Source organism: Myzus persicae, unplaced genomic scaffold (assembly GCF_001856785.1).
Source record: "Myzus persicae strain clone G006 unplaced genomic scaffold, MPER_G0061.0, whole genome shotgun sequence".
NCBI lineage: Eukaryota > Metazoa > Arthropoda > Insecta > Hemiptera > Aphididae > Myzus > Myzus persicae.
In genome coordinates, this window is record NW_019103315.1 from 973,242 (window position 1) to 1,001,172 (window position 27,931).

At 33.3% G+C, this 27,931-nt stretch overlaps 2 protein-coding genes across 2 annotated transcripts; both read right to left on the reverse strand.

The window, feature by feature from the left end:
* Nucleotides 1–458: 458 nt before the first annotated feature.
* LOC111034245 (leucine-rich repeat-containing protein 24-like) lies at nt 459–7,911 on the reverse strand. Its single transcript, XM_022315369.1, has 2 exons — nt 5,414–7,911; nt 459–1,420 (listed from the first exon to the last, which is right to left on the reverse strand). The coding sequence occupies exon 1, from the start codon at nt 7,434–7,436 to the stop codon at nt 5,433–5,435; it is 2,004 nt and encodes a 667-aa protein (XP_022171061.1). The 5' UTR covers nt 7,437–7,911; the 3' UTR covers nt 459–1,420; nt 5,414–5,432.
* An 18,465-nt stretch (nt 7,912–26,376) lies between these two features.
* LOC111034248 lies at nt 26,377–27,750 on the reverse strand. Its single transcript, XM_022315373.1, has 2 exons — nt 27,393–27,750; nt 26,377–27,311 (listed from the first exon to the last, which is right to left on the reverse strand). The coding sequence occupies exons 1-2, from the start codon at nt 27,460–27,462 to the stop codon at nt 26,431–26,433; spliced, it is 951 nt and encodes a 316-aa protein (XP_022171065.1). The 5' UTR covers nt 27,463–27,750; the 3' UTR covers nt 26,377–26,430.
* Between the last annotated feature and the right edge of the window lie 181 nt (nt 27,751–27,931).

The window sequence follows — 27,931 nt, forward strand, 5'->3', positions numbered from 1 at the left end:
AATAAAATAGAATATCACAAAATACATAATAATAATATCAGCAATGAGTTATATTCAACCAAATCGACAGTAAAATATATAATAAGTCATATTCATATATATTATATGTATAATATATATATTTTTAATAATACAATATCACAATATTCCATTTAAATATAAATTGGTATACAATTAATTATACATTTTATTATTTTATTCTTTTAACCAGTATTATAATTTTATTATATATTATCATTATCATTGTTATTATTTATCATTTAGAGTTATATCCAAACAAATTTTACACAATATATGATTAAAAAAAAAAATTCTGTACATAATACACATAGTAATATATAATTTTTATATTAAATTTTAAACACGGTAAAATATTATTATTTAATACAAAAATAAAATACGACGTCTTTGGCAAGTGCATTTCAATATTATAATAATCGGTCGTTTTTTTTTATATAATATATATATATAAGCTAGAAGAATTTTACAAACGAAAAAAACAAAACAAAACCGTATAAACTGTGTTTCGCGTACGGTTAAACCCATACAAAACAACACACATCATGGGGGGAGGGGGTATAGGTGGGAACGTGGGATACATGCAAACAATAAAATGTTTATAATATCATAATCGATTCACTATCAATCGATATAATATCAAATAACTATTATATATAATATATATGTATGAACATATATATACGACAGGAACTGTGTGTGCCAATATACGATAAATTAAAATTCGTCGCAGTTATTATTACTAAGAAAAAAAAAATAAAGAAACGGGGCGTCGAACGGCCGCAAAGTTCCGTCAAAGTTTTAATACGCCACTGGGTCATGTGGCGCGCACGCTGTAGTGGCTTTAGAAACCCTCTAAAATCGTGAGTTCAAGGATGTTACATATTATTATTATTATTATTTAGGATATATTATATTATAAATACGTATACCATACATGGTATACCCGGTATTATAATATTATAATCATACGAACAAGTATAATAATACCTAGGTAAATGTATAGCAACATAATTTGATAACAAGTCGGTATTCTGTTATAATAATATAATATAATACCTACTATACCTATATCACAAGATAGGTCGAGAACATTTAGGGCTTATAAGGGGATACGAGTTCAGCCCTCTCTCCACTGGCGGAAACTTTGCGACCGGTCCGGTAGTCCGCGTACCGTTGGCTTAAATAAAAATAAATTTAAAACCAACAAAACGAGTAAATTTATAAAATTATACTATGAAAAAAAAAAACAAAAATCATAATAATATAAATGTTCATGCTCGAGAATCATTCGACTGCAGTAGGTAGGTAGTTATCCTAACATCCTGTCGGTTTGTAAGTTCGTATCAGTCGTTTGCGGCCCACGAAATCGCACGTGGACCTGAGTAGCTTGGTTTTTCTCCTAGAACATCATAGTCCTATTAACCCATAAGTTTACAGGTCTCCGGGAGACCAAGAGTCTTCCAACAGAGAATACTTTCCAATACCTAGGAGCGCGATCGAGAAGTGTGGACAAAACGTGCACTATGACAATACTATTATTATTATTAATCGTATCGCGTTTTGGCGGGAGTATATCATTCGACACACACCGTATAATATCATGATATTATTGAAAACTTATACTATGGTAATATTAAGCATACGACGACACACAAATACTGATTTACAAGGTGGTGGTGGTGGCGGCGGTCGTCGGTCGGCCGCCGTGCATATTATAATATTATATTATGGTATATGCCGTCGCGTGCACTCGTATTATGGGTACACGGTGGCGAAAAAAAAACCTGGAGAAATAAAAAATAAGCCCGGAGGGCCATATATATATATACTGCACACGGGACGGCTATAATTTAAAAACGTTTTGCGCACGGCGGCATTGCGTTTGCGAAACGCTGAAAAAAAAAACGTAAAAATAATAATAATAAATAAAAAGTAAAAAAAAAAAACCGTTTGGGTGAATGAAAAGATGAGCGGGATTTCATTCCCGGTTTCTTTCTTTGGTCGGTTTTTTTTTTTTTTCATTTTCCTTGGCCACGACAAAGGGACGCTCCCGTACCCACATCCATGTGATGTTCTGCTGCAGTGTGTGCGTAGACAGGTAGGCGCGCAATGTATAATATATAATACAGGTATGATAAGGGGGGGGGAGAAGGGAAGACATTCGAAATATACGTCGCGATAACAAAAGAAGACGTTAAGTACTCTGCAAAACTGTGTGTGTGTGTGTTTTTATCCTCCAGTCGTACTATACACTCGCACGGATAAAAAAGAGTAAGGGAAAAAAAAACAAAACGATATACGCGTGTCCGTATATATTGTATGATACGTATATATGATTGGTGTCGGAAAACAACGCTTGCGGTTTCGAGGGCGCGGGGCGTTTTCTACTCTCGTATATCTTTCGGAGGGATGGTGTCTCTCGCTCTGAATCTCACTCCACCTCTATCCCTCGGAAGTCGTACACAAAAATTGATTACAACGCGCGCGCGACTGTGTATCGAGAGCTCGCGGATACCGGGCGGGGTAAGAGGATTTCGTTGGACCGTTGCCCGCATAGTATTCGGAGCAAAGGAAAAAAAAAAGGTTAAAAAAAACCCGTGTAAAGAAATTATGGAAAAGGAAAAGTGTAATATAGGTAGGTAGTAAAAAAAAGTAGATTTGAGTCGTTGATACAGCGAGCTGCCATCGAGGAGAAGTGAGCATAATAAAGTAACCACCACGCGCAAGAGAGAGGGAGGGAGAGAGAGAGAGAGAGAGAGAGAGAGATAGAGAGTGAGAGAGAGAGGCCGACAAGAAAAATTAAAAAATAAATAATAATGAACTCAAACGTTCGCGAAAACGTAATTCATACTCTATTTCATTCTCCGTGGATACCTACTCACGCACACACACACAAGAGTTTTCATCATAACTAATAAAGTTCTATATTATAAACAGCCTTTTTGTAATAAGTAATACCATACAACGATAAGGTATTGCGTTACAATATTCATCTGTTTCATTCGGTTTGACGAATTTCTATACGTAACTTCCGCGGTTTTCGCGGCAATTATATTTTTGTTTGCGATTTTTTTTAAAAGAGCTGTCTTGCCTACTGTAGCCTCTGCAGTGGCCTGTCAAGAATTCGATTCCATTAAAATCGTGTCCCGTCGTGAACATTGTTGTCAAGGTAAAATGTAAAAAAAAAACCAAAAATAACATGGTCAGAACATCAGAAGGTCCGAAGAATCGCGCCGAACCCCGTTAACGGAATTTTGTCTATTGGACGGGAATTCGAGGGTCGATTTAAAAATCGAAAATGCGTGAGGATAAAGATATATATATATATACTGTATACTATAACACTGGGAACGGATCTGAGAAGGACCAGGTCGGTATATGATCGCATAGTGACGGGTCGGGTAAGTTTTTCACATATTGATTTAGGTATATTACCCGCCGCAGGTATTTGCGTCCCCCAAAAGTTTCGATAAAAGTTATTAGGGATATTATGTTTTAATCTTTCAGCATAAAAAAATAACATCACATTTTTAAACGGTAGGATACAACCAAAATATGTAATAAAAAAGAAAACAACTAAGAGTTAAAAACATCTATTATGATAATACACTATCGTCTAACGTTGACCTTTTTTTATTTGCATTTTTAGATGAATATAATAATATATAATATATTACTATTATCTGCAACATTACTGCAAACGGTTGCGTATTTTTTTTTTCTATTTTAAAATCGATCAACATGATTTTACACGAACGGATGAATAACGGCTATTATGTATGCTATGCGATCGGTTCTCCTATCGCGATACAAGTCGAGAGTAGGTACGTGAAAAAAGTGATTTCATACAATAATATTACCGATACTGCGTTAGCCAAACTCAACTGTAGACTAATACGGATCAGACAAAAGCGTAATATCATAAAATATGTGGGTACAAGTGTCTGCAGGCTAAAGTAAGTTTCAAAAACATTGAGCAGAAAAAAAAATGATGAATCATTCAATCTAAGTAAAATACGATTTCATCGTCGAATTTTAATGATTAGGTATATAAATACCTACAATATTACTAATAAAAAGCTCAATATTAGAAAAACGTAAGTACATTATATTGTAAAAAAAATGTTATAAATCCGTTACCTGAGGACTACAAGTGTGCTCGTCACATACCATTATTTGAAAAACGACAAGTCTCGAAGTTTTGCATTTTGATCATTCTTAAAAAATGTGCTGACCCAATCCATCGAAAATATCCCGAAATTCAACCACGGTAATATTTAAAATCATATTTGCTGGGTTTTATGTCTGCACCGAAAATAGTTTGACAGCCCTGTAATATTGACTCGTTGTGAAATCGCGTGTCAATCATATGTTGCTATATTTTAAACACGGACATACTGTATTTTGGACGAGAAGCGGTCTCAACACACGCGTGGGTCGTAAAACCAAAGTTACCGCTATAGTATAATTTCATAATACAAAGTGCTTGGCGGTCGTAAATTCGATTGCAATCCGCGCAAGATTACAAGCCAGAGCCAAACGTGGAGCGAAAACTATGGTGGACGAAGTGTATAAGAAGTGAGGGTTCGTCATTGAAGTAGTAAAAGTATAGTTTAAGTAACATGGGGTTCGTGGTGGACTCGATCCCTGAAACAATTCCCAAACCGACCAAAAAAAATTCCCACGATTGATGAGTATTGTTTTTTTATAACATGACGTATAATATTTAAAACGTTAATTAATATTAATTCATAAGTTGCATTTTATTTTGAGTTTAAAAGTAATTGATTGTTGTTAAAAATAGTATATTATTTATACAGTAACATTATTAAGTTAGCCAAGTTTTGATTTTTTGCTGTGCTATATGCATATAGTTATTATTAGTTGATGTTTGATTATAAATAATTGTCATTTATAATATGTCATGTGTATTATTGCAGGGCACATATAAAATAAACTTATACCTACGTCGTAATCTGATGCGATTAACTAAAATAATTATGGTTTTGATAGGATAGAGGATAGTTATGCGTATTGGCTCACCTAGTTGAAATGCTATCTGTATTTAAAAAAGTTCACCAAGAGTCGTAGTACTTCTTTAAGTACAGTAACAATAGTTGTGAGTCACAGGTGACGTTTAATGCGAATCAGTACAATATTTCTACCGGATCACCGTTGGAGAAATTTGTGTGTCGTAATAATAATACTAACTAAATGAGTCATATACGGTGTGTTCAATTAACAATATTTACTACGGTGGTGAGTCTACACGGCTGAACAAAAATGACAAAATAAGATCGAAAAAAAAAATCAAAATAACAAAAAAAAAAGAAAGAAATTAACAGATAAAAAAAAACTTATATATCGTAAAAACGTGTATTGTATATTTTACTTAAGAGCGTCGGTCGACATCAAACGTCAGTTCCGCATCCTTCTTGGTATCCTTCGTCCGGCGACCCCTTGTTCAGTGCCCGCTTGAGCGCGCTCAGCGGCGGCATCACCTGCACCCCGTGTTTCCACACCCTGAGACTGGCCGCCTTCGGGTCTGGCGCCGAGGCCACCATCACCGTTTCTCTGGCGTTGCAGATAGCCGCCACCGACTGCGCGGGCAGGGGCGGTGACTTCTCGATGATCGGCGTCCGATCGCTGGCCGCCGAGTCCGACTGCGTCCAAAAACCGGGCGAGTAGAGCGAATCGTCGGCCGTCCTCCTGTACTCACCACTCGCCGACCTCCTGGCCTCCTGATGGTGCTGAGAGTGTACGACACCGGGTGGCTGAGACTGAGGGGACTGCTGTTCGGGCGCGTCCACTATCAGGTCCGGGTTGGACGGTTGGCTCCGGTACAGCACGGTCCGGCTGGCGTCCAGCACTCCACTGTGGCCGAAACCAGAAGCCTCGTAGTGATCGGTGGCGAACGGAAGTTCGGTGAGCTTTGCGGGTCTCCTGACCCCGCCGACCATAGGCTCTGCAGCCGTAACGTGGTCGAACGTGGTGCCGAGTCCTCCGTAAGGGCCATTGACCGCCATCGATGATACGACCGTGGTAGTGATCGGGGATGTGGCGGGACCGGACGCGGGCTGCTTGACCTGCACAACTACAGCGGCTGTACCGTTTCTGATCGCCGACGCCGCGGTGGTGACCAACTGGTGCGGCTTGCCATCAGACCGGGTGGACGAGGGCGGCAGCCGCTTGATTCGGACCAGTAGGTAAACGATGACCAGCAGTATGGTGACGATAAGGAAAACCAGGAACACGCTAAGGCCGGCCACCTGACCGTTGGCCAGGAATGCGAGACCACCGAGCCGGGAGACGACCAGCGTGAAGTTAGCCTCAGCCCGACCCGCCCGGTTTTCGGCCACGCACAGGAACTGTCCCGAGTCGGAAGGCTGAACGTTAGTGAGCAGCAGTGAGCTGTGGCCGGTTCCACCACCGGTGGCCGTCCGGTCATCGGTCATGAACACCCGCTGGAATGGACCGAACGCTGTGTTGTTGGCCAGTGGCCGACCGTTCCAATACCACGACACCTTGGCGGCCGGTGAAGAGTGGACACGGCACGAGACGGACGCGTTGTCGCCGGTGGCCGCCTGCACGGTTTGGTCGTCCTGCTGCAGGATGTCGGGTTGACACGCAAAATCGTCGGCGGCCAGCGCGGAGAACGTGCGGTTGGCCACGCGGCCCGGGCCACTTGCGCACGCAGGATCGACGACCGTCGGCACATTGTTGTCGGTCAGCCATACCTTGACCGGCCTCATCCGGCAGTCACAATGCCAAGGGTTTTCGTGCAGCTCAACTCCATGCACTTTGTGCAGGGAGGCCACAGTGCCAGCCATTAGCTCGGTCAGCCGGTTGTTGTCCAACTTGAGCGTCTCCAGCCGGTCGATGCCCACGAAAGCACTGGCCGCGATCTCATGCAGCTCACACCCGGACAGGTCCAACCGGACGAGACCTGTGCACTGGCGGAACGCTTCCGGTCCTACTCGCTGTATGGGGTTGCCGGCGAGTGACAGGTCCCGGAGTAGTGGCACGTCTGCCAACGTGGCCGTAGGCACCGCAGTCAGCATGTTCCGTGACAGGTCGATCTCAACGGCGTTGGTCAGGCCCCGTAGCGCCCGGCCGTCGATCTGCCCGATCCGGCACCGGGACATGTACACGCGCTGCAGGTTGAGCAGCCCGAGCCGGGCGAACGCACTTCCCGGAAGTATCTGCAGGTTATTGCCGGACACGTCCAGCACCTGCGTGGCTACATCAATGCCCGTTGGCACCGTGATCAGCGACTTGTCGCGGCACTCGACACTCTGCTTGCCACCTTTCCACTTGCACTGGCACGCGTCTGGGCAAGCGTCGGCTCGGACCGCGGTCGAGCTGGCGGCCGCCAGCACCGCGGCCGCCAGCCACAGCTGCCACGGACGGGCCATCACGCGACGTAACCCGTCGCCCGAGCGTGGCCGCTGGACGACGGTGGTGACGGCGCCGACGTCGTCACGACGTCGGCAACACGAGTGACGCCCGCCCGACCAATCACCTCTGCCGTCGCCACGCGCATCGAAACGCGCGTGAAAGTGTGACGAAATGATTTAAAGCGACGGTCGGTTTGAGATTTACAAAACAATGACGGTGTATGTGCGTTACACCTCTGTTCGATAACGTTAATTATATTATTATTGTTGTACTCACGCACGGCTGGACGACGATCACTATTTTTCGTACACTGTTTAAAAATTAAAAATTAAAAGCAAAAACACTGTGAAAATGAGGCGGAAATCGAATCTTTATCAAGAGATCCAAAAAAACATCCACTCTATTAAGCGAGACAAACGCTGCGCGAGACGACGACGGCGAGGACGAAACGACAATCGCACACGGCAACACGTAATCCAAACGATGTCCGACGGTCGACTGGCGCACGGGGGAAAAATACGTCTGTCGGTAGCGGTGGTGCACCGGCGGCGGCGGTGGCGGCGGCGGCGGTACCGGGCGTAATACGCACCGAGCAGCGCCATCGGGTGGCCGGACGTCCAACCAACATCACGGTAACCACCACCCGGCGATTCATCACGGTCACGCGTAGATCGGCGCAGATCGAAAGGGTGCTAACCTAACCTAAGGGCGCAAGGGTGCTGCTACTGCTCATCACCCTGAATTCTAGACCTACGATAGTTGTTAAAACGATGTCCTTTACTCCATTTGACTACTATACACCCCCTATGGTAATAATATTGGTCACAAATAATTCCCTTTTAAATATTTTCGATTTGCGTCAACCAAATATTTTTATTAAGTATATTACTATTAAACTTAAATATTACGTATAAATTATACCCAATATAAATTTGGAGGATTTGAATTTAATATTGTTATATTTAAATATCTTCAGATGTATAATGTACTACAAAAATAAAAAATAAAAAATTGTAGTGTGATGAACTGTGAACACACATTATATTCAAAAAACATTTATTAGGTATCCTTTTTATGAAGAATTGTGTTTGTTAGTTAATCCATCTATCATCACTAGTGTTATAAATCATTACATTAATTTTAAATAATCTGAATTCTGTAACAGAATATTTTCATAAAAAGATAGAAATATAGAATACCTAAAAATATGTAATATTATATTAAATTGGTTTTCGATTTCTCTTCATACCAAAAATAACGAGTATTTACTATTTTGAGTTCCGAATTTTTGGTGGGATGTTCTATTGATATACCGGAACCGAATAGATTTTTTTATTTTTTTATTATTATATGTATTAATGTATTATCCGTGGTGGATCATAACTTAATCAATACACCACTAGATTTATGGAGTAGAATTGTTTTTATTGAATCATATCAACATTGTAGAAATTGTGCTTATAAACTTTAATAAATAGTTAGGTACTCTGAATTAAATTTTCAAAAAGTTGAATCTACATAATGTCTTTTATTTCGATTACGATTAGGTTAGGTAATGTCATAGAATTTATATTGTGATTTATCAATCATAAAAAAATAAAATAACTTCTATGCATTTGATTTGAATCCAATTTTTCTATATTATACTCAAAACTATAATTTGTTTGCGTTTTTAGGACAAAATAATATCTAAATTTATTTTTCATATTTATAATTTAAATAGATGCTATAAGAATAATAATAATTGAAATAAAATAAAATAGAAAATATACATTGAAATGTCATCAAAGTCAATGAATTTCAATTTTATTATGTAATTTGCAATACATATAGTAAATTCGGAATATCGATATTACGATCATTGTACCTATTCCTCAAAGATAAGTTAATATTTTATTTGTGGTATTGTGATAAACGATAATCCAGTCTGAGTGATAAATTCTATGCGGACAATAATATTTTCGTTTCGTCGTATTTGTTAGTCACGTTTTAACAGTCGATTTTCAAATTTTCATATGCTTCTGAATAGCGAAAATCATTAGCAAACCAATTTTATTTTATTATTCACTTTTTCTCAAAATTACTGAAAATCGATATCAAAAATATTCAATAAAAAACGTACATTTCATCATAAAAGTTAGTATAAAGTTAATGTATAATTAGCCATTTATTTACGTAATCTTCCAATATCGGTAGTCAATGATAATGAAATTAAAATAACAGACAGTTATTTTTTTTACTCAATATTTTTCTTATTTAAATAAACCTCTTAAAACTGTAATACTGTCAATACACAAAATATAATAATATTTTTAGTATTATTACATTATGTTGTTTGTTTATCACTAAAAATTAAAAGTAAGTAAAACATTTAAATGAAAACCCACATATTATTATTTAAATTCGTAACTATAACAGTATAAGCTGGCAGCCATTATACGAGTGGACTATAGCATCAGCACCAAATATTGTGTAAATATCTACAAGATTTAAACTTTAAAGTAATGTATTCAGTCTGTTTTGATTGTAGTGGTTTTATAATGACAACGTCAAATTAAGTGATCTCGGCGCGACTGCATGTCAATCATATTAATTTGCTCTGGTAAATTAAATGTGGAATGTAAAATAGGTTTTGTCACAATTTATATTTTTTGAATTAGATTATTTTATTTGGCAATTCCTGTAAAAAGCCTATATAAATGTGGCATATAATATAATGTGCTGCATCCGTTGTTATGTCACAATATTTTGCTTTTAGTATCAGCCATCACCCTAATTCTACCAATATTTGCACCATTGCAAAAATATGTAGAGGTGCGAAATGTGCTGTGAGAATAACTTTAGTCAACTCGTCTACCGTGATGTAGTATAAAACGTCAAAGGCATTTTCAATTATAGGCCTTATGAATAGTCACAATAATATCATATTTATGCATAATTCTATTATTCTCCACCGGATTTCGATAATGTGTTTGTAATGTGATCGATTGCGTGTTACTATTTTCAACTATTTTACTTCCCAAATCTTATTGTTGAATTCATATGAAATAAAATAAAAAATTATTGTTGTCACTTTTTTTTATTGCCTAACAATTTTTCGATTGCTGCATTAAACTTTTTCTGGTATTTCATACTTTATTAGTATACTACTATATTTGTTAATATATGATATTATGATACTTAATACTACAAAACACTTGTATTTAAACATGTTTATGAGTTAATAAATATTATAATTACAAAATACACTCGTCGCACAAACACCTCAGCAGAACATACCCATTGGATGAGTACTAGCTGAGATAAGTTTTCATAAATTGCATGGATTAAGTTCAATTTCGTCATAATATTATTTTTCACTAAAGAAGCCGAGTATCGAGTATTCGATGATAATTGTTCGTCTTAAAAGTCACTCACCCCGACATACTGTCATGAAATATGTGTGAGCCGTCGTTCTCCTACTGAACTGGTACCTAATTTACGTCAATAACTGCAAAGCTTAGACAATTACAACATTTGCCAAATCACAGGTAAAATTGACAACATTTACCTCGCTTACGTCTTCACCGTGAAATAATATTGGAATATACAGCAAAGCCTAAAACAAGTAACCTACATTGTCATAATAAATCAATATAATGTGGCCGTTTACTGTTCTTTTACATAAATATAAATAATTGAAATACGCAGCGGTCTTGTATCGAGGTGTATTATAAAACATTTCAATGGCATCGTGGTAAAACGAAAACGGAAACATTTTAAAACGTTGCAGTATCGATTCAAGTTAAACGCTAAAATCTATTACCATCAGACCTATATAATAATACATGACGTTATTTTAATGTATATAAAAAACAGGCTTTCATATGTATCGGGCTTTTGGTTGTTGTTGCAGTGCGACAAAGAGAACGAGTTGTGGGTACTTCCCGGCCGCCCCGGACTGTACCACAGAGAGAAAAACGCTGAAATTCGGTTTATTTGTCATATGCGATTCTCCTAAAGGTCAACACTCGACTGTTCAATATCCCCGTCAAAGATTGCCACCGGAACACACAAAGTAAATGGGGACCGTTAGAGTCCAAATATATAATATTATAATATTATACATTTGAATATTATTATTATTATGATTATGATTTTATTTTCGACGGCAGTCTGCAGATTTTTTGCAACGATGGGTATTATTTATTTTGAGAAATATTTATTCCTATTTTTGAACGAAAAAATCGTTAAGTACACCACCATATAATAGATCGAAAATCAAACAGAGAACGTGTAACTTTGAATACATCCCACATATTCTACATAATATTTTGTCATTGAGTTATTTTAAACATAATATCCGCCGAAACTCATTTATCACGTTTTTCTTTCTTTCTAGCCGTATGATGTACTAGACAGTATATGCATCTATGAGAAAAGATGACTTGACAGTTAAATCCGGCCAAATCGTCCGTCGTTTGTCCATCGTCAATGGTCACTTATAAATATTCTCGAGCACGAAAATTAAATGCGCATATTGTTATCGGATATGTAGGTACCTATACGGCTACACCCGTAGCGATGCGAGACGTGACTAGAACTATTATTTGGTCGGAGATAAATCCCATCCGAACAATTCGGACAGAAGAACCGAATGTAATTATATACCTTCCTATATGCGTTACGTCCGGTTTGAGCTCAGTGGCTGGAGTGGTGTGTTTTTATCGGACATTTACGGCCCATTTGTCCGTCGGCTGTTGCTGTGCATTTATTATCTGCTCCGCGACCATTGTACTTATAATATTAGGTACCTATAATATACATATATATACGTACACTATACGCCCGCTTTGTGAAAAATACATACTCGAAATACTCGTTCGCTGACACGTGGCTCGTGCCGTAAAACAAACATTCCTGATTCCTATTTAAAAAAATAAATATATTATATATTAATATAAATCGGAGAGCTTTCTGGAAAAAAGAGGCAACAAGTAAAAACAATAGCAGGCCGATCAAAACCATCGTTGGAAAAAACGGGTTGATTTTCCCGGGTTCCGGGTACCGGGGTTAAACTGCTGAGTTATATATTTTATCAGATTTTGCTTGAGTACTGCTTTCACCCGGGTTTTATTTTTTTGGAATCCGGAAATGGTTTGATAATATTTCGAGTTCCTGGATTCTTAATATATCCGGATTAGTTCTTACCCCAAATATACATCATGTTAATTATTTTTAAATTTAAGCTTTTTGGTACCTACTTATATTTCCCATTTGAAATCGTCCACATTCGACGGATGCAGAAGAACGCAACAATAGACACGAAGTGGGTATCAACCGGAAAAAGTAAATTAAAAATTTTTAAGAATAGTGGACCAGAAAATATTTTTTTATAAGTATATGAGTATATTACGTACCAATATTTAATGGCATATTTGAGGGAAAGATATGATAAGAGGACCACCCCAATCCCTTGGGAGTTAGAGGCTTGGTTTTTTTTTTGTGTGTGCATTTACAATAATTACTTCTTGCACTGAAATAATATTACCGAATTAGCTCGTTAAACGATTACGCCATAATATAAAACGACAATCAAAAAATATTAACAATCCTAAACGTGTGGCACGCAAGAGTCCTAAAATAAGCGTAGTACAGGGTTGAACTGGCACACCGGGCTGGTCTTATAAATTGGTAATGGAGCCGATTTCATAAAAGGATTATTCTAGTACATTTTTTTTGAAAAATTTAAAAATGTTATAAGCCCAACAATATTCCTAAAATTATTTCAATTATAAAAAAAAACCAAAGGTTCAAAAATTCAACTTTCTTAATAATAAAAATAGTTGCTACCGTTGAACGATATTCAAATTTGCCATACTGCATATGTATGCAGACCATAATATTACTATAATGCCAATACCGATGACGACACGGCTGTATCGTCGTCTCAAGCTTTAATTTATGGCGAAGGTGAATCGACCGGAACATAACACTGCATGCTCGTGTGTACCGCAGCAGTTCCTATCTGTATTATATAAGATGTATACCCCCCCCCCCCTATGATAGGCCTTTGCTATTATAATACGCGGGAGAAGAAAAGCGAAGAGAAAGGAGACGCGACAATCGATTTCGATGGCCGTCGACGATAACGCGAGGGACTAATCGGCGCTAGAACAACGGCGGTGCCCTCGGATATAGGCTGCAAAGGATAATATTATTATATATTATTATGAGATGATGTATCGTAATGTAGACGGAACGCGTCGAGAGATCGACGGGGGGNGACGCGACAATCGATTTCGATGGCCGTCGACGATAACGCGAGGGGGGGGGGGGACATTGTGCGTGTGCGCGCGACCGATTAAAACTGCTGTGTATTTGACCGTTTTGTTTACGACACGATAACCGTTTTAATGCGTCCACCGTTAAAATAAATCCCCTCTCTCCCTCGTATATTACTTTACTCCGTTGGACACGGAGGGTATGTAACATTATTCTAACAGTATATAATATTTTGTGTTGTGCTGATCGTACGTGGGTATTATAATATATAGGTACTATACAACAACTGTTTATTTATGTCGAATAATAAACTTTTAATAGGCTTTTGTTTGCAGTAAATACAAAAACATTTGGTGCACAATATACGATTTAATATTCGATTTTACCGACGAATTGGGCAGGTACTAACGCGATTTGCCAGATACGTCATAATGGCTTTTCTTAGAGACTCGGACTCATGGAAGTTTTTTTTTTCATCCTATGTATTATCGTATAAATAATATTATTATGGTTCCGGATATAGGCGTAAATTTGCTTAAGAATCTAGAAGGGCCTGGAAATATCAATTAACACGGATTATTATTATTAATAATACTAGGTTAAGTTAGGAAATACAGTTTTAAGGTGGACCCCCTCCCTCTCCCCCTCCAAATTAACACGTATGGTTCCCAACCACTTATATACATGCAACCCTGGTAGTTGGTACTCGAAATCCAACTCTAGATAGTAATGCCAGTGCATCAAATGACGCAGAGACTGTATTATGCTTAACAATCAGGACCAGAATCTTCTCTAGGACATATAAGTCTTTGTGTAAGGGCCAATAGCCATATGGTTCGTGGATTATTTTCATACAACAAGAATTTATTCCAAAAAAACCATACCTCTATGGCTCTATGTGTATAAATATACAAAAATAATATAATATCTACAACATTATATGTAGTACTAGCTAATAAATCACTATATATAAATCGGATCCGGGAGATCACCATCGAAAATTGATTCTATAAATATTTATAGTATTAAACAATTGTAAACACCCATAAGACGGTACAAGAATTACGTTTAACTTTTTTTTTTATATTTAGGTACTTCTGAAACTGTCAGAAACGTCTGAAACTCTCAACCGTGTGAATGTTTGTGTAACCGTATATAATGACAAAACTACGAAACTGCAACCTACTAAAATACGACGTTCCGTTGTACCAAACAGTTAATTTATGATATAGAATCCAATCATTGTTATAACTCAACTATTAAAGTTTGTATTCAGCAGTATTCTGAATAATTTATTTGTACAATATGTGATAATATTATCATATGTTGTGGAAATATTATGAAATTTCAGTATATTAGCGTTACATGATCGTTATTGGATATATTTGGCAAAATTAATAGATTTTCAATCGAAATAATATAATTTATTATCGTTTTAAATCATTGGCTGGTAAAAAAAAAATTCTCCAGGGCCATCAGTTATCCTCGTCGTTGTTGGTAGGGGCTAGGAGAGGGTCATGTCTTCACATAATTACACCATGGTGCTACGGTGGCTGGTGTTGGCTACCAGTTGCACGCGCCAAACATTTATCTCCTACGAATCTCCGATGGCTGTAAATCGTAGATTGTATTTTAATAGGGACACAATATTGTAACAATATTAAATGTTAAAAGAACATTACATATTTCATTTACAGCCATCGGTTTGCAAAATGATGTATAATAATATTATTCAATCTCGTAAAGTTGGTAAAATACACTGTACCTGCATACCTAAAAGGTTCAGTTGCCACTCAATTTGGTAAAATAAATGTTTATATAGTTGAAAGTTTTACTTTAAAATCCCAATAACATTTGGATACACCGTCATATTCTTGCTAACAATTAGTATAGAAGAATTAAAAAAAATAATTACTAAATTCCCAAATTGTTTTAAATTAATTGTAAATAATTATTATTGTGTTTAATAATCTTAACAGTAAACATATTATGTTATTTTATTATAATATAGTTTCAAAGGACGAATTTTCTTGATAGGAATATAAAAAATAGGATTTCTTTCTAACCTTCCCCTCTCTATCAACAGTCACTTTCTAGTTTCTACCCGTTAGGTATTTTCTTTTCCCGCGACGTTACGTAGCTGCCTGAAACAATCAAAACAACATTGTTTTCTGGCTGAAAAATCAAAGAATATTATTAATTTTTTAATGCATGAGCTACCCTAGAGCAATTTTTAAATGTAATTAAATGTGGCTTTTTATTTTAATTTTAAAGAAATGTTTGAAGTATAAATATTACACAAAACCCTACAATATTAAGACTTTTACTTCCCCGGTCTATTATTTGCTTACCTTTTTTGTTATTTTAGTAATTATAATAATAATTATTATTTAAAATTTAACAGGAAACTGTTAATAATTATCTATTCATTTCGGAGAGTAAATTATACTATAATATTATATTATATTCCTCGAGCTTACAGATAAAAAGTCGGTAAAAAAACTAGTATGTCAATAATTTTAAATTTTAATATTTTTCTTTAGAAAATGCCATGAGATATAGCAAAGGAAAAAATTTAAAAAAATTTGTGATACAAATATTCAAAATATAGTATTTTATAACTTGTTCCCTTTTTTTGTTCATTTTTCAAACTTTTTGTAATCTAAATCGGGATACCTATTTAAATTGTATGATTTAACAATATCATGACCGTTTTTATCTTGAAACACTATAATTATAAATTTATTTTTAACGGACATCACTATTAGAAATATGCAAATAGTCTTTTGTCTTTTTATAAATATACATACCATATGGCCATAACGTGTTTTTATAGGTTTTTATCTTCACAATGGTTCAGGAAAATATTTTTTCCCTTTCCATCCATTTTTCAGTATGTATATGTATTTTGTGGACTATCAAACTTCCATCGAAACTCGTCAGTCGACCATTGTTTGAACACAATTTTTCTTTTTTATTTAATATTTTTTGTGTACATAGTTTTTCATTTTATTTTTCAAGCATTAGGTACAATAAATTCTATTTGTGGTAATAATAAAATATGATAAATAGATATAATAATATTATTATTTTAGTCGCTTTTGGAATTGGTAGGTCACATCCTACAACATCCTGTTTGTTTTTTGGCATTAATTTCGGAAATGACTAATAAATAATTTAATAGTTTCAAACAATACAATATTAAAACGTTAATAAAAATATTGTTTTTCATATATTCATGATAATACTATTACACGATGTTCGAAATCGAAAATGTATAATGCATTCTGCAGTAGTAGTTAAAAATCTGTATAAGGTCAAAAACACCTAGTTTTCAGTAAGAGAAAATCGTTCAAAATCATCGATACTAATATTGTCTTAGCTGATAATTAATTAAATTAAATATATAATGAATCTATTTGTATGTTAACTATTAAGTTTACATTTAAATTCTATAATTCGTGGGCTTAAGTGACTTAAGATAAATAGATTTTCATTTTATATGAATTGAATTTTTTGTTTCATAAGTTAAGTTGTTCATTTAAAATGATAACTTTATCTTATTTTGTTTAAACGAAATACATAATAAAAATTATCTTAAAATTACCATTCAATAAAATAAAACAACATGCAGTTTTGATTAATGACAAATTATTTACATTTATTGGGTTGAAATCTTCACTTCACTTAAGAAAGTAAGACCATTTTAAAATTATAAATTTTCAAATCTTAACTAGGCACAGGTGATTGGTACCTCATATATAGGTGATAGGACTTATCATTTTTAACCTAAAAAAAATTTCACTGGTAATGAGTTATAATAATTATGAATAATTATATAATAATTATAGTCAATTTTTGACTTAAAATATTTAAACCATACACTAGAGGTATTTGATGCAATGTTCATTCATTTTAAACATTTAATTTGACGATGCTTGTTGCAGATTAAATGTCAAGGATTAAAATTGTTTGAAATAAAATCCAAGGACCAGGATAAGGAAAATTTTCAGTGGGTACATTTTTTAAATTACAACTTAGTTTCATTGATTTCTTTTGTCACTGTAAAATGAATCATTACGTATAAGTGTATAACAATAATATTATGTATATTATACATGTGTTTTCTGTATTGTGTTATAGAACAACCGGGTAAATTGTAAATAAAGAAAAAGTAGGGTAAAAAGATTTATTTGGCTGATTTTTAATTTTAACACCGATTGAACTGTTCATAATATAATTATAAATCTGAGAGAAGTTAGTATTTTTTAGTAATAGTTTAGCTATAAAGGTTTGTAAATCAAATTAAGACAAATGGATGTACATTATTGTCAAAAGTATCGATTCAAATTCAAAATAGTTTGCATATTACAGTTTTCAAAATGTATAATAATAATAATATAATATTCATTTTTTAATAGATTTTATTTTCAACACGCTGCTGATTAATACAATACTGTCGTCGGACTACTGCACGAGTAGTGAGCAAATATAGGCCGTACGTAAACATCGAACTCATATATAATTTAGTTTCAACTATTTTCAATGTCATCAATTTATTATTGTGTAAAACGGAAGAAAAAAAGCTATATTTTTATTCGGAAACCACTACAGCGAATAACGAATGGGTTGAATATCATGTACGCTCTCATAATACGTATATAGGTAGTAGCTGCATTTTAATATAAAATTCACTTTACTAATTGGACGAAAAGGAAAAAAAACGATACCGGGAAAAAATAGGTATTATTTTCCACGCTTTTGTAAATAAATTACATATTTGGTGTTTTACATTCGTAATTAAATACAGAAAGTTTACGCGGACAGAGTTCAACAGAAATTCAGACGACCGGTCCTCGTTTTTCGGCGAAAAATATTCATAATATACAGTCATGGCATGTATAGCACACGAAAGTCCATAATCCTATGATGTTTATCCGTAAACCGGGTAATACATTCGTAAAACACACACATTATTTCAAAAACTATTGACGTTTTTGCAAATATTCTTTAATTACATTACTTTAAGTCTTTAAAAAACAACATTTTCCCAAAATATATATTTCACTGTTTTTCATAGATGTTATTTTTTTGAATAAAACGTTGTACTTTGAATTCCTCATTCCATAACTTTTTGTTGTTTTTCATTACATAAGAATCGAGTTTTCGTTTGAAAAGCTTATGAGTGTGTATGAGAGAAATGAAGAGTGGTACAATGGGAATAGGGGTACAACGTCATCAATCCTTTAAAACATATTACTAATTAACGAATTGTCCTAAATTTAATTTGTATAGATTGAAAGTATATACTTCAAATAATATTCTACTTCGAAATAATATGAAAATAAATATGTATGTAATTTGCATTCAAAACTTTAATAATTAAAAAAAATTTAACCATACAATGACAGTAGTGAAAATAAAAAATAATATTATACTGTTTTTCAAAAAACGTTGTTTTTCAACGAATTAAAATCGTGTAAAACAAATATTCCAAAAAATCGTTTGTGTTTTCTGAATTGACGAATGTCGTAAGAACATCCGGAATAATATATTGTCAATTGGTAATTATAGGTAAAAGTACGTCATTAAATTACACATAATAAATGTACGTTGAAAACTATTAAAACTTTGATTATCCGATATAAATTAATTTATATATATAATGCCTTAACGTGTTTGACGTGTTTATGATATTATTAGAACAGTATTATAACTATTCTTGTCGAAAACCATTGCAATTCAAAACAAATTCAAATTCTATAAGCTGTACCTAGCTGAAAGTTCAATAACTTTGTATCAGATACATTTATTTAACATTCTGATTCAATTAATATCCTGTCTTTAGTAACAAACTGTGTGTAATATGAATTAAACTGGTATGCGAATTCGTATTTTAATGATACATCTAATGGTTTTATTATACTGATTGATTGCAATTTAGAAAATTCTTCTTAAATTATTATGATTTACTGATCAACTATCTGTTCCAAGCCTTTATTGTATGTAAATAATATTATGATTTTCCTTATAGCTCATGTTTATTTAATAGTGTTCACTTATTAACCATTTTGTTCATCAAAAAAGTTACAACACAATCATTAATAAATTATTATTATTTTGACGTATTTCAGTAGGTATAAATAGGTATACTACACGTCATAATATATTTTATCGTATATTATTAACAAGGCGATATGTGTAGGTGAAATAGGTACACCACCGTAATGAGTGAATTTATTGTGTATCATAATAAATTCATGAGATTGATATTTTTTAAGTACAACATAACCAATAAACATATATATCAATATAAGGAATGTGTATAAGTAAGTTACAGTTTTTAAATTATGTGACAGTATATTATATTTTATATAAAATGGCTAAATATCATTATATGTAAACGGTATTAAAATAGTTATTGAAATAGGTAGTTATACCTTGCAATAGTTTTAAATATTCATCAAAAAATATTTGTAACTTAATTTAAAATATACGTTTAAAAAATATATAACACACAAGTGATGTCTAACACTATTGTACGTACCTATATACTACCTATTTAATTTAATTCAACCATTTAATAGTTTTAAAATAATACGACAGGGTCGTATTCCATATTTTATGTGACAAAAATAATTATGTTGGATCGTGGACAATTCCCAACATTTTAGTCTCACACATTTTGGAAAATCTTAACCTACGTATTGTCATATATTATGCGTAATAATTGCAATGCATTTAAAAAATAGTATGTTCTTTTAAAATTAGAATCCTATAAAAATTGCAGAGAGATTTCACAGCCAAAATTGATGATTCACTTACTCCCCTGTAATAATATAAACTCCTGCAAAAAAAATTTAATAAGATGATGAGAATATTGATAAAAATAAAACTTGAGTTGATTAAATAATGGATTTTTGGTAAAAAGTAAATAAAAACAATTTTAAATTAAAAAGAATAAATTAAATATGACTTATTAGTCAATTGATAAAAATTGCGTAGTAAATATATTGGCATTATTGCTGTAGTTAATACCCACTGTGGCCGTGGGACCCACATTTGTATTATATCTAGGTGCCTTTTTAACATATTTCCAAATTCAAAAAGATCAACCTGTGCCATATCATAGTAAAAAAGTTGAAATGTATTCAGTGCTTCCCAATTATTGAGACTTAGCACTGATATTTGACGTGGTGTAATACGAATACCATTTATGATAAACTATTTTATCAATCCACTATCTGCCGAATTTCTGCCGAATTTCATATTCCATTGATTTAAATATTATTATTTTTTCTTATTATTATTATTGTAATAAAAATTTGCAGTAAACGTATATATTATAGTCATTTTAGATTCTGAGCGAAGCGATGAATGTATTGATTTTACAATGATGTGTGTTTTTTTTTTTATTTTTTTTTTTAATTTTTTTATTTTTGTGTCTGTCATCACCTTTTAGGGCAGTAAAACTGCTTCGATTTTCTTCAACAGCAACTTTTCTGATAGGAAAGTGAATCTAGTTGGTACTTTGGGGGGTCAAAAGTAAACATTTCCCAGTAGTTTTCAAAAGCGACGTGAAAAACAAAAGAAAAATTAAGGAAAAACGGGAATTTTTACGCAAAATCGATTTTTGTCAAAATTGATTTTGGTTTTTGGTGTAACTCTAAAGCAAATGACCATAGATGCATGAAATTTTCACTGGTTGTTTATATTTGCATTTTCTATACACGATAAAATTTTGAAAATAATTTGACTTTTTTTGAACGGTTTACGGACATTGTCAGTTTTCAATTTTTTTAGTTTTTTTTTCTATAAATATCAATAAAATTTTATTTGTTGGTTAAAAAAGCTTGAAAATTTAATAGAAGGCTCCTAGTATATTGTTTCAAAGGCATATGAAAAAAATTAAAAATCGTTAGTCACAGTTTTTATTTATAAGCATTTAAAGTTCAAATCTTGACAAAATACGGAAAAATCACGAAAATTAGCAAATTATTTTGAGTTTAAAATTCGTAAAAATTTTTCTTTTGAAATCTAAGGTTTGAAAATGTAATACAAGATTCCTCATAAGTTTGTCTACCTTTGTAAAAAAAAAAATGTCTACTAGAAAGTCAAATTAAATTTTTATGAGCGTTTGAAATTCATATTTTTACAACATTTGATATTCACTCGATTTCTCATGTAACGATTTTCTGTTTTTGTTGTAATTAAAAAACGAATGGCTGTAGATACTTGAAAATTTCACTGAATGTTGATATTAGCATTTTCTAAACACGATAAAATTTTGAAAATAATTTGACTCTTTTTGAGATGTTTACGGACATTGTCAATTTTCAATTTTCTTAGTTTTTTTTTCTATAAATACCAATAAAATTTTATTTATTGGGCGAAAAAGCTTGAAAATTTAATACAAGGCTCCTGATATATTTTTACAATAGCAATTGTAAAATATTTAAAATACGTAGGCACAATTTTTTTTTAATAAGCATTTAAAATTCGAATTTTGACAAAATTTATCAAAATCTCGAAAATTATTAATCACTGTAATTAAAAATTATAAAATGTTCAGTTTTTATAACTAAGGATTGAAAATTTAAAACAAAGATTCTCATAAATAGTTCATACTGTAACCAAAAAATCTACAAAATACATAAACACAGTTATTTTTTACAGACATTTTAAATTCAAATTTGGACGAAATTACTTATTAAAATCAGTAATAACGATTTTGGTTATTTTGTTGTAATTTAAAAATATTATTCGTCGGTATAATATGAAACTGAAGAATCAAAAAAATCAAAATATGGCCTATCTATACAATCTACAGTTTAATATTACGATTTACGATTACCCCAGAATATTCTGTGTTATCACTTTCTATCGTCGAGTGATAAGCTTTTGTCCGAAAAATTAAAAGTGGTTATTGTTTTGTGATTATACGTCAGTTAACCTGTGACCAGCTGCTACTAATTGTGGTGAACTGTCTAATTGTTGCACAGGAAAAAAATCCGAAAAATCCCTAACCTAACCTAACCTAACCTAACCTAGACTGACATACCGCCTCCGCTCAGAATCGTTTTTCTTATACAATGATATTATATCATTGAATTCAAATTTAATACCATCCATTATACAGTGACCCACTTGTAACCTACTGTACAGCAGAGCGACATCCACTTTTTTGTATTTTTAAGTTATTATTCTACATTGTTAAATTTAATATCATCAGTGATGAAAATACCGCAGCCTTTAATACTACTTATTTACGTGGTATCTAGTATCATTCTCTTATGAATACATATTTTCAATGAAATATCACTCACTATTCGCTTATACAGGATGAAACAGGAAGACCTGATAAATGAAATAACTTTTGTTCAAATCAATATTTTTAATTTATTGAAAAAGAAAAATGAAAACTGTCATACTATACGTGTATGATAATATTACAAAAATGTACCTATATGATAAAAAAAAACAAAAATTATTTAATTTTTTTTGTATTACTATTACGCAATGTAAATTATTATCTTTGTGTGTACCTACTATAGCAGGGGGCTTAGGTTCAAAAAATTATTTCTGTCCTAATAAATTGACGGAATATTATAAATTATAATAATGTGTTATTGACATCTCGGGTTGACATTGACTCGGTAAAAAATGTTATGATAGTCAAATAATAACACTGTACATTATTATGATTGTGTCTTTTGCTGTTCTCGTTACTTAGAGCATTACAAGAAGACGTAACCACCACTAAGCCATGCACACTCGTGTTCGAACTACCCGTGTCCTACTTCGTATTAAAAAAATATTTTATTTCGAAATATTACACTTTTTACATTCGTATGTAGTGTGTAGTTTACGGCCTTACGTATCCGTATTAAATTGGTGAGTTATACGAGATGGGAAATGCTGCCAGATCCGGTGCGGAGATCCTACTTTGGAAGATCGTTCAGTTACAAGTCCATCACTAGAGTTGTTATTGTACGATGATGCCAAAAGTTGTGCACTGGTTTACGACCGATGTCCTTCAAAAAAGCGCATGATCGCGTCGTAATAATATTTAAACCACCGTAAACATAGTAACCTATATATTATGCAAAATTATTATTACAACAGTATAATGTTATTATAAAGACGTGTTTTTGTTGCGGTGCAATGTTGTTCAACAAAATTATGATGATTATATTATCATCATGGTGGTCGTCCCGTTTAGCGGTAGACGAATTGCATCTCAGTTGCATCCGTTGTACAGCTCGAATTCGTTTTTCAGTTGAAACGTATTTCGTACCCTCTCTGTTTGGGTTTCGATAAAAATGTAGAACACAGTATTGTGCCGCCCCTTTGAGCAACCCCTCTAAATATGGCACTTCGGACGGCAGCATTCTGAACGTGTCGGCCGACTGCGAAAAGGTTAACGCTTTATTTTCATTCTGATAGTTTAAGCAACAACATTTTCTAGACACGCGCTCGCGAATAGTATTTATGTACCTAAATTAAAATCACCAAATGGCGTGTTCGTCGGTCGGACACACTCGAGTGTATATAATGTATTATATACATATACACATTCGATTTTAAAGTGTACTTAAAGTACGACTGTATAATATATTATTCGAGCGAATACGACGTGGGGTAGCCCAATCGTTTGCGATCGTCGAAAAAGGACACCCTATTATTTGTTTTAGTCCTCTCACATTGGATATAGAAACTATCTAGTCGTCGGCATCGCCAAGTGAACGAAAATCCTAAATACAATTTTCGAAATAGTTGTAGACAGGTTTATTTATTTATTTTTGGTCTTCATGAAATTCTGTCCGATGTTTTTGTCCATGCCCACTCGAGCGCATCTCGTTAGCTTAATATTATAACCGTCTGTGGTCAATATCTTGATTATTTATGAAAGATATTTTTATCAATGCAAATTTAAAATGTAGGCAATTTACAAGAATTTTAGTCTAATAAAAGATAGGAAATATTATATTGACTAATTATCTAAATCAAATATATCAAACATTATTTGTTATTACTACATAGTCATTAATATTATTGTTACTCATCATATTTCTCTATCCAAATTATCATCAATGATTTTTCCTGTGGCAAGTAAGGTTAAGGCACTTTTCATCTTTTGTTGATGTGAGAGTCTTACTTCGTGAAATATGGTTAAGGATCTCGAAGATTTAACCTTCAATTTAAAGTAGACCATCCGTAATCACATTGCTAATAAAACTAGCAAAAAACTTGAAAACTCCTGCAATGTACATGAAGCGTAATCCATGAACTTCAAGTTACCACTTATCGTATAGTACTTTATTGCTCTCTTGTTCGCTCTATTCCCGAGTGTTGTCTAATTATTTGACACCTCCAAACAGCTAGACGCTAGGTATTCAACTTTAATGCATACTGCGTACATTCATGAAATTCGTTGCTCATACATTGCATACTATTGATTGCCCAACTATACTTCAGCTGTAGAACGTTTAAGATTAAGTACGTTGGTAAAATACATGTCACTGAGTGATTCAACTACAGTATTTCATTCTAGCAAATCAACTTCTAGTAATAGCAATCTCCGTGTCCCTGTGATATTATCAAGTGGTCAAAGTATTAAAACAAAGAAAATTATTGCTGAAAAAAATTATATTCATATTTATGTATGCAATTGTAACGAGAAATACTAGTTCGACGCTAATAACATACGCCGCTCCTGGCGGAGTCATCCATAACAAAATCGTGAACAGCTCTCTCGAGCTTCAATAAAATGATCATAGAGTGCGCTGCATCCGAGCACTGTTTATACGTGTCACGTATTTCATCAACTTTACTATTTAAAGTTAACAATAAATCATAAATATAATACAATAACTTAAATTTACAATAAAACAACCATTACGTATTATATTACAAGAATATAGTAATCTATTATAATCAAAACCGTTGAAACTTCTATCAAGAATCACGAAAACCACGCTGCCGCCGCTAGTGGCAAACTACAGAAATACCACCGGCCGCAGCCAGACCAGACACCATAGATTAGAATACCTTTATAGATAGCCAACTCAATGTTGAAAAAACGGGACAGCGCTAAGCGCTCCTCGTGGTTGGGCCAAGATATTAAAACAGTGTGACCATTGTAGCAATATAAAATATGTTGCAATGATTTATACCAGCCAATAAAATATAAAAATGTCAAATACAAAAAAAAAAAAAAGCAATATTCAAAATAATATAAACAAAGGAATTTATTTTCACAAATTACAAATAACAACATTCAGATATTATTGTACACAATATTATTAAATTAAGTCATTACAAACAATATATAAAAATTACAAATAGGTACTAGTATTAATTAAATAAAAACAATAGGTAGTTAAAAATGCATATTTTAAACAAACAGGTACAAATTAATAATGATATTCAAAGTAAATTCATTTTGATACATTTTAATGTTGAGACAATATAATAATGTATATGTATACTGAGCAATTTAAATATTTGTTATTACAAATAATTAATTAAATTATCACATTTTAAGTATCAGTCTTATTAATTACTATAATATTATATTACAAGTATGTTTACAAGTACTAGTATTAATTAAATAAAAACAATAAATAGGTTAAAATGCACGATATTTTAAATATACACGTATATAAATTGTTAATAATATTCAAAGTAAATTCATTTTGATTTGAGATTCATGATTTAAAACAGAGTAGTATAAGTATATTAGTATTATGGAATGTGATTGAATTTTCCAACAGTTGTTTTAACTTTTTTGCTATGTTTTAAATACCAAGTATTTGCTTTCAGTTTCATTGGGTCAATTTCCAACTTATGCATTTTTTTTTTTCCTAATAAAATTCTATTAACTTCGGTACACCAGTGGTTAACCATCAAGTTAACAATAGTGCCAATAATTCTTTTCTCAAGATTTTCACCATGATTATTACAAAGAGAGAGACTATTAAAACTGAAATTATTTTTAATATCTGTACTCAGTGTTTTGCAAATATTTGTATGATGACAAATTTTTGACATTTGTTGACCAATATATGTTATAATCTGTTGAACCAAAAAACCGAATGAAGTAGATGGGTATTTCAATGAAAGTCTAGAAGTATATTCTCTAGCCAAGATGATATTATGTTCACTGGAAATGTTGTCAACACAGAGATTTTGCAAACAATTGTGACAGTTTTTAAATATATTTTTGTTTAACCTTTTCAAAATATAACCAGCTATGTAAGTTTGAACCTGTCCACGTATATCATTGATGGCTACTGTTGGGTTATAAATTGTAACTGGTAGGTCAACTGATGTAAATTGATAATTTACCTTAACCAATTCATCCGGATTAATTTGAAATAGATGCTTGTATGACGTCAAGCTAGCTTCAACCATATCCTCACAATTTGAACCAGGGGAATTTGGTGACATCAAATTGTTTAAAAGCAATGTTTTATAAGCAGATGCAAATGCATTACACGATGGATTGCTTGAACTGACACTTCGAGAAGCTCCAAAAAAACATTCCAACGAATCCTGATTAACATGCCGTGGTAAAAGCGAATGAATGCCATTTTTTTGTAACATTTTAAAAAGTGTTTGAAAACCTAAAACATACATAGAAAATTAATTTAGATAAATATATATTTATTTAATAAAAATAAATAATAATTATGTGGTAAACAAACCTCGTATTGTTGTCATCCAGTTATTCAATGTTGGGGTAAAAGATGTTTTCCCATCCTTAACAAAACGCATTGTGGAAAGTACCTTCAGACTGTAAGACCAAAGTGCATGATGAGAAGATTTAGCTGTAACAGCTGTACGATATATTTTGCCATCTACAACTCCATCACAACTGCCATTCAATGAATCAAATAATTGATCAAAAAATAAACAGATTTTCGCAGTGTCTTTGGCATTTGATTCAATTAAATTTTTAGCTGTTAACAGAAATGTAAAAGATGAAATAGTAATTATAAATAGGAATCAAAAACAAACTAACTATTTATACATAAATAATATAATTGTTAACACTTACAGGCTAAAAACAGCATTATAGATGATACACGTTGAGAAAATACTTGTGTCGCACATTTCACTTTCATTTTTAGTATCTTCTCAGGCACAACATGTCGGTCAGTCAATCTGGGCAACATTTTACAGTCTGGTATAGCGTTATCAATTTCATAGAGTTCTCGAATGTGTGACCATTTTGCACGTCCTT

Coding starts and splice junctions, on each gene's coding strand:
- LOC111034248 (XM_022315373.1), bottom strand. CDS start 27,462: ATGCGTTTTGTTAAGGATGGGAAAACATCTTTTACCCCAACATTGAAT. Junction 27,312..27,392: donor CTGGATGACAACAATACGAG/GTTTGTTTACCA, acceptor TGTATGTTTTAG/GTTTTCAAACACTTTTTAAA.
- LOC111034245 (XM_022315369.1), bottom strand. CDS start 7,436: ATGGCCCGTCCGTGGCAGCTGTGGCTGGCGGCCGCGGTGCTGGCGGCC.